This window comes from Tubulanus polymorphus, chromosome 10, assembly GCF_964204645.1.
Source record: "Tubulanus polymorphus chromosome 10, tnTubPoly1.2, whole genome shotgun sequence".
In the NCBI taxonomy this organism is placed as follows: Eukaryota; Metazoa; Nemertea; class Palaeonemertea; order Tubulaniformes; family Tubulanidae; genus Tubulanus; species Tubulanus polymorphus.
This window is the reverse complement of record NC_134034.1, coordinates 8,905,015-8,916,367: the sequence shown is the minus strand read 5'-3', so window position 1 is coordinate 8,916,367 and position 11,353 is coordinate 8,905,015. Positions and strand designations below refer to the sequence as shown.

Genomic DNA, 11,353 nt, shown 5'->3' with positions numbered 1-11,353 from the left:
ATCCAAAATGTTATTATCTTGAATTAAAGTTGTCAAAAAGGAAGTATCAACATTCTTAACCAATGTATTTGGCCACAGGAAGCGTAAATCAAATACATACACGCTCTTTTTAAGAGAATGCTGCCTTTAAATGGCTGCATTAGTACCTGTCATTCATATGTTAAAATATATATCTGACTATCTCATTCAGCAACACTGAAAAACATAATAAAATATATCTGGTTTCTTTGTGCACAAACTCGATTGAATCAAAATTCTCAACCAATGTATTTGGCCACGGTAAGTGCAAATCAAATACATACACGCTCTTTTCAAGAGAATGCTGCCTTTAGATAGCTGCATTAGTACATGTCATTCACATGTTAAAATATATATCTGACCATCTCAGTCAGCATCACTAAAAAAACATAATATAGTATATCTGAACAGTTCAGCCTTAAGCATGGAATAAAAACACAATCAAAGAAGAGCATATAGTTCTAGCAAATTCAAAATTCTGCCGATTTTCTAGGTTTATTTCTTTTCTGAATGCGCATTTTCTAGTTCATCTAAATGATAATATCTCCACTCATCAAAGCCAAAGTGGCTAACTTTTCAATCATTGATTCATATCTCTGAGAAAAATCACTTAGAAAATCCCTTACATATCCCCTGAAATGAAATTCCTAATAGTTACTGCCTATATAAAATGTAGTTTTATAGCATACAGTTTTAATGAAAAATTATTATTGAAGATGAAATTTGACCATGAAATTAAAGATCGGCTAAGTGGAGCAAATGTTGTGGCCTTTTAAAGTGAGTAGGGTCAGGATGAATGAATTGATGAATGCCACGTAGAATCACACTGACCCTTCTCACTTTAAGAGGCCACAAAATCTGCTCCACCGAACTGATCTTTTAAATCCCACTGTCAAATTTCATCTCTGATATTTTATTTTTACTCAAACTACTCATTAGTTTACCAAGGCTGGATTTTCCAGGAATTCAACTACATGTATTATTTAACTACATGTAAAATGGCTGAATAATTTGGCCGTTCGCCTGTACGACAATTTTCTTGAAATATGATAGGGACTCCTTGAAAGGTCTCGGATAGTTCAAGTCAAAAATGTAGTACAATACCAGTGTTGCCAGTCATGCTAACTCGATTCCGGATAGATCTTTGTAGGTGGTATAATCGATAAGCACTGTTCCTATAGAAAGAAAATATTGCGAATACGATACCCCATCACCAACCATGCTGAATTTTCTGAATTGCTGGTCTTTCCAAAGTCCACTTCCTAAAAATACCAATACTGTTACCATAAAAACATTGTATGAGATTTTAGTTATCCTTAAATTCAAGTCAGAGATAAATACAGAGAACAATTTTGAAATGTTTTAAGTACCAGATATTTTCATAATTAGCTCAAGCTTAGGCAAATGAACTTACGTCAATAACGGAAATTATACAACGTGAATAATTGTAGCTTGTTTCCTTGTATACAAACTCAATCAAAGCAATCTGATGCTGATCCTCCTAGAATGATAAATACGTAGGTTTATCATACATATAATGTATAGGCGCGTTCAGATGACATTATTTAGAACGGTCGTGTGTGTGCGGAGAGAAAATGGTAGTAGGAACCGGTCTAAATCGTACTCGCAATATGAATTCAATTATATCGTCAGCAATTCCTTATCAAGCTTATTATTATAGTTTAAGATTTCATATAATTTCTATATTACCTAAAATTAATGTGTACGCTAAAGGATTATTATTTATCTTAAAATCTCAGCGTATGTTGAGAGTTGAATAGATATCCGTATAAATCGTTCTGGAAATTACCTAGAATGTATTATAGGTTGATGTGTCCGGATATATGGTAAACTGCATCAAGATTGTTCAAATAAAAAACTGCCAGGGAATCATAAATCTATGATCATTTACATACATTTCGGGGTAAAATACTCATGGCGACATCCTGCGGGCGCAGTGCGGACCCATTTAGACCGGTCTAACTAGTTGTCGTGTGAACGCAGCTATATAGATTTAGCCAAATGTTGAAACATGGACAAAATGTTGAAGCTAACATATGAAAATAGCAGGGTTACATTATCCAAGCGGTATCAGAAGAACTCTTCAAAGTGTACTTCGTAAATTGAAAAATCAACATAATTGGGCTAGGCGACTTACGCTAACATCTCCATTCATCATAGCAAAAGTGGCTAACTTTTCTAACATTGATTCATATCTCTGAGAAAAATCATGTAGAAAGTCCCTTGCATATCCCATCAAATGAAATTCCTCAAAAATGTAAAAATATCCAAAACAAACTTTACAAACAAATAAATCTTATTTGATGTGAAATTTCAAAATCAAAGATATTTGCACTCACATAATCTAAATGTTGAAAAAATTTAACTACCTGACGCTTCAACAGCTGTGAAAGAACTCCGGTCTTCGTCTAAACCACCAACAGGCGATGGAGACTCCTGACTTAAACCACAACGACCTAAAAGAGACTCCTATTACGAGATGCGGTAATTTGTTTGGAATTTTATCAAGAACAACAACGAACTATTCATTTTACAACTATCTGACGCTTTAACAGCTGTGAAAGAACTCCAGTCTTCGTTTAAAAAACCAGTAGGTGACGGGGACTCCTGACTCAAACCACGGCAAACTAAAAGAGACTCATCGAATTAAATGCCGTAATTTGATTGGAATTTTATCAGGAACAACAACGAACTATTCATTTTATAACTACTTGACGCTTTAACAGATGTGAAAGAACTCCGGTCTTCGTCTAAACCACCAACAGGCGACTGAGACTCCTGCCTCAAACCACAACGGCCTAAAAGAGCCTCATCTAATTAGATGCGGTAATTTGATTGGAATTTTATCAGGAACAACAACGAACTATTCATTTTACAACTACCTGACGCTTTAACAGCTTCGAAAGAACTCCGGTCTTCGTCTAAACCACCAACAAGCGACGGAGATTCCTGACTCAAACCACGGCAAACTTAAACAGATTCATCTCTTTTAATATCATACCATATTTCATTAACCATACATACATGTACGACTAAACTATTATTTCATAAAATTACCTGAAACCTTAACTGCCTTCGTGAGTAAGTGTAAATTGGGTGATGATGAACAATTTTATATGGGCAATATGAAGATGTAAATATCCAACAGAAGATGTTACACATACTTATAGATTATCGAATTAAAATGAGAGATATAAAAAAGATATTGAAATTTCTTTTTCAATTCTTTTTAAAATCTATTAGGTAATTATACATTAGATCTTAACTAGGTTTCATTATGAAGTAATTTATTATAATTCTTATTTAAATCTTATATTTCTTGATACTTTATATTTAAATAGTGTTCAATTAGAAATTTAATGAACTAACTAACTAATATAATTCTAGTGTCGCGTAAAGAAATGTCTTAATCCGCTAAATGTTTTTCAATATTAAGTTTTTTATTATTATTATTCTAATGATTATTTCCATTTTACTTCAACTTCTTTAATTTCTTACTTAATTCTATACTTTCATTTAATAAATCTTTACTAATATTCTTAAAATAAAAGTATAGCGCGGCTAGAATTAGCCCTCCTGCTACACGATGATGTTTCAAGTCACTACTTCCGGTTGGAATATTGTAATCATACATTTATTTAAGGAAAAAAATTAAAAGATTAATAAATACTTACTAGTTTTTGATTTAATATTTTATAATCATTTTTAAAATGTTAAACTTTTAAATGATTAAATCAAATAACAATTTAACATTTCAACAGTCAAAAAATTTAACATTTTAACAGTCTAACAATTTTGTTTGTGACGTCATTTCATAAATAAATAAAGAAGGAAGGCTCCGAGAATATCCAAATTGCAGGTTACTGTGAATAACTGGGGTTCGACCATTCAAAAGTTAAAAATGTACTTCCTCTTTTGTAAAGTAAGTTTATTCATGCTGTTATTAAAAGCAATTCCTTTTAAACATTCTATAATAGTATAGTTTTGTTCGTGGATACTTCAATAGTTCGAAAAAATCAACAGCGGTTTATTTATTTACTGTACCGGTACGCATTTTCTTAATTGAATTGAATTGGTCCGGTCCAAAAGGCGGGTCATACTAGCATACTAGTTAGCGTCAGAAAATGTCAGCGTCGGTGATACCTTGTTATCGTCGATATTAAACGGTTTAAAGTCAGTTTATACATCACATACATTACAAATTGGAGGTCCCTTGTACATGTACATCACATCGTGACGCAGCGGCGATGGTAATGTCATAGAAGAACAAAGTCAGTTGAAAATACCTACCCACTGCACCGATAAAGAATGATTGCGAGCCAGAGACCAGTGACAGTCAGTAATGGGGAGTGATGGTACCGTTCGTGATTACGTTTTTATAAAGGTTATTGGATGTCAATTTCATTTGTGAATTGCAGTCCCCAGCTGATCGCTTGACTTGTCAGACTGACTTGTCACTCCTCTACTAATAGTAACACTATAGGCCTAAGGCCTTCCCTCCTGCATAGTTTACCCTATAGGCCAAATTTGTGCTTTGGGCCAAATTCGGTTTTCTTATCTAGTCAACTTTTTTTGGAACTAATAATAACCGAATATGCGCTTAAACTGTAACTAGGGAATCGTAAAAACACCGTAGCTTCGTTCTTCTCGATGTTATTTCCCCCAAAACCTGGCACATTAGTACTCATCCTCGCTTGCCAGGGGTCCGGTATCGCTCCCGAACTCGCTTCCACCAGCCCCCTGGCTTCACGAAGCGTGATTTCATTACTGGCGCTGTTGTGCATGACGTCATAAATCAACATGCGACAATACTTCCGCATTCGCTACATGTTCGCTGATTGCTCCATTTACCGGGAAATTCCATAGATGCCTAATGTCGTTTGTAACAAGCGCTGTGATTGGCCCGACCTGATTCTGGTCGGCTAGTAACGACTCCAACGACTCGTGAGGTCAAGGGGTTCGGGGAATGGCTTTAGCAGAGTGGGTTCGAATCCCTTGACGGGTGAAGAGGATTAGCACTTTGCGCGTAGTAGCACATGTGGGTCAACATATCCATGTTGTGAGTTGACCCCTAGGTGGCACTCTTTCAAAAAAATCGGAATGTAACGAACTGATTTCGGGTGAAATCTTTGCTCGCATCCCTGAACGAAATTTTATCCAGAAAGGCAGAAACCCGTTATCGCTGCTCGCAGCTATTTTTATTATTTTTTCCCTTTTCCACACAGTTTTTGTTAAAAGTGTAAAGGCTTCCTTACATTACCGCTGTTGCCGATACAATCCGTATGATATCCTTCCGCTCACTTCAATCTGCATCAAAATTTAATAGCATGGCTCAAATCAATTAGCCTTTTTGCGTGTGAATACTTCAGTGTATTGTTTTAAAAATAGGCCTATCGAGTGAATTAGTACATAGACTGAATTAGACTTTAGGCTAGTCCTGGCCAAATCCTATCCATGTTATAATTGCACCAGTTATAGTAACATCACTGTAGGGCCGACGAGAGGGAAAAAGTTGTGTTTGTAGTACATAGGCATGGTAGGCTTGTCGTACTCACTTAATACCCGGTACTTAAAACGCTGTTGTTACCTGTACGTGACTGTACGGTTGATTGACTGTACGGTGATTTCTACAGGTTAGCCGTATGTGAGTATGTTGACGCTCAGACTTGCAATATTGGGATTCGAAACCAAACGAAAAAAAAATCCAGTTGTAGTCCAGTGATTTACCCAATGTGCCACAGACTAACTGTAACTGCAGGGTGGATGAAATTTGATTTACAAATAGCCTAGCCTCACCTAACCCAAACTCTATTCTTTCACGCATGCACGTTTGCAGATTATAGGAACTCACTTATGGGGAACTCACGTACGGTTAACCTGTGGATATCACCGTACAGTCACTGGCACGTACGGGTAACAACTTCGTACTTAAAAAATGGTATTGGCTACTAGGAACTCACGTACGGCGTTAGTAGGGAACTCACGTACGGTTAACCTGTGGAGATCACCATACAGTCACGTACGAGTAACAACTACGTACTTACTGGTATTGGCAACTATATAATAGGCCTATAGACAAATAAATACCGGTACTGCGGTAGGCTTTCTTAGCTTCCACACTTCACAACCGAACCAACTGACCAACCAGTATTTTTATTCCCAGTACGCACCAACCGGCACAGGCCTAACACTGTTTGTCAACTGTGTGTACCGTAGTAGGCTATCGATAATCACCTGATACTTTTCCGTCGTTTGTTTTCTCTCTGAGACGAACGTAATTCTAGCAGCCCTCCGCGACTCAACGACCTTGATTTAAACTTGATCAATTCAAAATCTGTTTATTGACGCTTTTAGTTACATGAACTGATCAGCAATATACTTAAATGAAATAACCGGAATAACAAGAAATCAAAAATATTAAAGTAGTAACAAACAAATGCCCGTTAACCTGTCAGACACGCAAACGCCAGACTCGTCAACTCTTGGACTCGGACCCACTGAGCAATAAATTCATAAAATTGACTTTGAAATTGATTGTGGAGAAGAGAGGGAATAATTCGATAGCTCTTTCTCATAAAGAAGAGAGAAATTTCGGAAAGAAAACACAACATGGCTTCTAATTGAACGGAGCCAAATTTCCGATGTTTACGGCTCGACAGTGCCTTTATAACGTGGATTTATCAAAATTCCCATGCAGTATCTGGAGATTGAAGTGAGCTGAAGGATATCATACGGATTGTATCGGCGACAGCGGTAAGGTAAGGAAGCCTTTACACTTTAAAAAAAACTATGTGGAAAAGGGAAAAAAATAATAATCACGCGAATTTCAATAGGGTTTTCTGTGAAGCAACAGAAAACCCTAATAAACACATGTTAAATGGTCAAGGACAGTCAACACCGAGATATCTCTATTCGACCGATGTTGCACCATAGAATTTCTGATTCTTTCAACTCAAGCAAAGTGATTCAACACGATCGACATAACACTGGAATAGGTTTGCAGTGAATAACAGTTCATTTCATTTAGTCCTATGTACTTTTTAGCCAATTTGGATTTGATTGTAATTGAAACTCTGGAACTGTTAACGAGAGACAAGTAAGACAAGTTGAAAAAACACAAGTTATGCTTGATTCTCATATTCAAATTTATTTAAATTCAAATTTATTTTATTACATCATATACATAGCATATCATTGGTCCATACAGTAATAACAAGAAAATTAATTTTAATAAATTATTTGACGCCTGCGAAAAAATGTAGAATTTCTGGGATAATCTAATGTGGAATTGCAAATTTGAAATCGAAGCTTTAAGAAATTTGGGGAATTATGAGATTTGGCGATTGGGTTGATGATACAGATCTGACTGTACTGAGTAGTGGTTTAATTTTTTTTATTGAAAATTGTCAATGCAACTTCATTGCCTCCATGATTGAAGAAAGAGCTCTTCTGATGTCTGCTTCATCATGACTTCGAGCATATAATGTGGCTTAGCCAGCCGGCCCGGTTTGGCTGTCACTCGATATCCTATCTTGATCTGGGGGTTGAAGTAGACATTGTCATTCAAAATAACTTGTTTATATTATTCTGTATGAATTACCCGTGTGTCTTCTATGTTAAATTTTCTTATTCTAAAATTTGTAACTTTATTGAATTTGGGAATTTTATCCCGGAATTTCAATGTAATAAGGATCAATAAAGAATTGAATTGAATTGTCACCTAATTAATACACACGCCACGAGGACGCGGAGCCGTATATGACAGCATATTTTCTAAAACATTTGAATATTGAAATAATATATTCACACATTTTTATATGGACCACTTGTAGCCGCTGATGAAATTCACGCCGGCCCTACACAGATCGTAGATAGCTTCGTCATTCCACCAGCATCCCCATGTCAGTGTCTGACTTTTATATCAAACTTTTTATCGTGTATACATCCGCCATTCTACCGAAAAATCCGATTTACTTATCATTTCTATTTATGCCTGCCGCTTCTGATATAATCATACATCCTTTACTATTACAAAACGTCTTCTAATGATGTTCAATGCAATATAACATTTCGACGTTCAAATAGAGGTCATTATATAATCACAGGAAGCCATTATAAATCTTAGTCAACTATATTTTGCCAAATAGCTTGTATGTGTACAAATGCCGATCAACTCTTCAATAAATTTGACGAATTCGAACTGTTAGTTAATCAACAAATGCCCCAAATCATAGGAGTATGTGAAGTTAAACCGAAAAATCAACGGAGATATAGAGCTGATGAAAACATATTGAAACTAGATGGCTATGAGTGTTTTACAAATTTTTCCTCTAACGAAGAAGGACGTGGAATATGTTTATACATTAAAACTAACTTAAGTTTGCGTTTCGAAATGTGCTTTCTTCCTATCTAGTCAACACGCGGGATCATCAACTTAGAGGACTTCTACATCAACATCTACCCGAGGAAAAAAACCACACTAAACTATCGGACTATTTACACGTAGAAAACGACCAAAAAATATAAAAATGGACAAAATGATCTTGTAATATAGCTATTTCCAGAATCTCATTGTATTAAATTAGGCAGCCAGAAAAATTCATCCCAATCAGTCGCTTGCCGGTTCAGACTGAATGGAAGATTGTTTGGATGAAGCGGAACCGAATTTCCAATTATGTACTTCGATTTTAAAATATTCTGTTTACTCGACCGCCGATCACACATCTATATCTGTACTTCGATTTCCGATTTCAAAATCAAACCCCCTGTTCGCTCCCGGCAGGTGTGGTGGGTCTGTAAGGGACACTCAATCGAAAAATCAAACAAAATTTACCAGCCAAATAAATAAATAATGGGGACAATCCCTATTTTAAGATCGAAAACTAACTTAAGTCCAGTGAAATATTCTACTAAACAGACCAAAGAATTTACAGAAAACGTCTGGGCGAGAATTAATGTCGGTGATAAAAGATCATTATACATCGGTTGTATTTATCGAAGTCCGAACTCCAGCAAAGATAACAATGACAATCTAATGAACTTGTTAGATGATATATCGCGATGGAATGGTGAAGTTCTTTTCTTTGGTGATTTCAACTACGGCGAGATTGACTGGACAAATCTCACGTGTGCTAAGCCAAACACTCATCCAGCATCACAATTTCTAGAGAGTAGCCTTGATGCATCCTTGATTCAACACCAACTTCAACTATCTCGTTTTAGAGCCGATAACAGACCCAGTAATTTGGATTTGATATTTACTAACACAGACGAGAAAGTCAAAAACATCTGTCACAATGCAGGTCTAGGAAGAAGTGACCACAATTTAATTTCATTGGAATATGAAACTGAAACTATATATGACAGATCACTCTACAGGAGAGTTCAGTATTCGAAAGGTGATTACAAGAAACTGTGCGAATTAATGTCTGTTGATTGGTATGAGTTATTTAATGGTAAAAATCCCGAAGAATGTTGGCTGATCTGAAAAAAGAAATTAAATGCTCCTATAGAGATATGTATCCCAACAATCAAAATTAACAGAGATAAAAAACTAAGACCGCTTTGGATGACAAAGTGTACCCTTAACTCTGTAAAAGCAAAAACCAAAGCATGGAAAAAATTCCTGAAAACCAGAAGCGACCAAGACTACAGCATCTACATTGAGGCGAGAAAAAGATCATGATCAGAAGTGAGAAAAACAAAAAGAGATATAGAAATTAATATTGCTAATTCTGTGAACAATAATCCGAAAGTTTTCTGGCAGTATGCCAAATCGAAAATGTCCTCTAACAATGGTATTCCACATTTAATTGTTCCCGATGATGGAAATCGCTATACTGAATCAGACGAAGAAAAAGCGGAAGTTTTGTCAGAGTTTTTCTGATCCGTTTTTACTCATGAAGACCCGATTGTGCAGCATCCAACCCAAGTTTCATTCAGACCATACTGAATTAGGAAATCTGGTCATATCCGAAGAAAAAGTGATGAAACTTCTAAAAAATATGAATGTGAACAAATCAGCTGATCCAGAAGACATACATCCGCGAGTAATATACGAAGCGAGAAATGAGATTTATAAACCATTAACCATTATCATTCAGAAGTCACTAGAATCAGGCATAATTCCTTCTGACTGGAAACTGGGATCTATATCCCCATTATTTAAAAAGGGTGACAAACATGTAGCAAAAAAATATCGTACCTGCAAAAATTACCACTCCAGTGAAGCTTTTTGCGGATGATACGAAATTATACAAAGTTATCGAGTCTTTAGACGACTGTCATGATCTTTAGCATAGTCTTGATATCGCAATGAGTAGGTCGGATGAGTGGAAATTAAAATTCCACCCTGATAAGGCAAATAGGTTACGAATTGGATGCGTTGAACCGACTTCCAACTACGAACTTCAGGGTAATGTCATCAAAACATTGGAACACAAACGCGATTTAGGAATAACAATTGATGATACATTGAATTTCAAACGTCATGTGAACGACGTCGTTCTGAAAGCAAATAGGGTGCTATACACCATAAAAAGAACCATCAATGTTCGTGATAGCAAAGCGTTTGTGTTGCTGTACAAATCACTGGTTCGACCAATTCTGGACTACAACAATCCAATAGTGTGGTCTAATATTTCTCTGTCGGAAATAGATAAATTAGAGAGTATTCAAGGAAGAGCGACGAGAATGATTGTGAATGTAAAAAACTTGCCGTATGAAGAAAGATTAAAATATCTTAAAATTCCTTGTCTCACTTATAGGCGATTACGCTATGACATGATCGAGACCTTCAAACTAGTAACTAACGTATATTCCACCGATAATGATATTATCATGTTAGATGCTAGACGCCGTTTCACCAGAGGACATCCTTACAAGTTGGAAAAAAGACGATGCCGCAAGAACATTAGACTGAAATATTTTACAAATAGAATTATCAATTACTGGAACAGTCTGCCGACAGAAGTTGTGGAAACACCATCTGTGAATTCGTTCAAGGCTCGGCTGGACGATTATTGGAAAGACTATGAACTAAAAACTAACTACAAACTATACAGACGCTAATGATACCTCGGCAAATGTGCATTAACTTTAAAATCTTACAACTCTGTATCGTTAAACACTGTTAAGATCGCCAAAGCGGTCAATCAATGCTACTGTTACTGTTACTGTTACTGTACACATAGACCTGTGACGTTTTGCACACCGATTTACGCTTGTCGTTTGTAAAATGACGCTGAATGGTTAACATTGTTTAGGTTTCATAATGCTAACGTTTTATAAGGCGTCAAAAAATTAGGACAGAACA

The 11,353-nt window shown here is 36.1% G+C and overlaps 1 protein-coding gene across 1 annotated transcript; it reads left to right on the top strand.

The window, feature by feature from the left end:
* The first annotated feature begins 10,353 nt into the window (after positions 1-10,353).
* Positions 10,354-11,109, top strand: LOC141911564 (uncharacterized). The gene has a single exon (XM_074802552.1). It carries the CDS (start codon positions 10,354-10,356, stop codon positions 11,107-11,109), a length of 756 nt encoding a protein of 251 aa, XP_074658653.1.
* Positions 11,110-11,353: the final 244 nt, after the last annotated feature.

Bases quoted from the DNA above. Each gene is read 5' to 3' on its own strand.
- LOC141911564 (XM_074802552.1), top strand. From the start codon at position 10,354: ATGAGTAGGTCGGATGAGTGGAAATTAAAATTCCACCCTGATAAGGCA.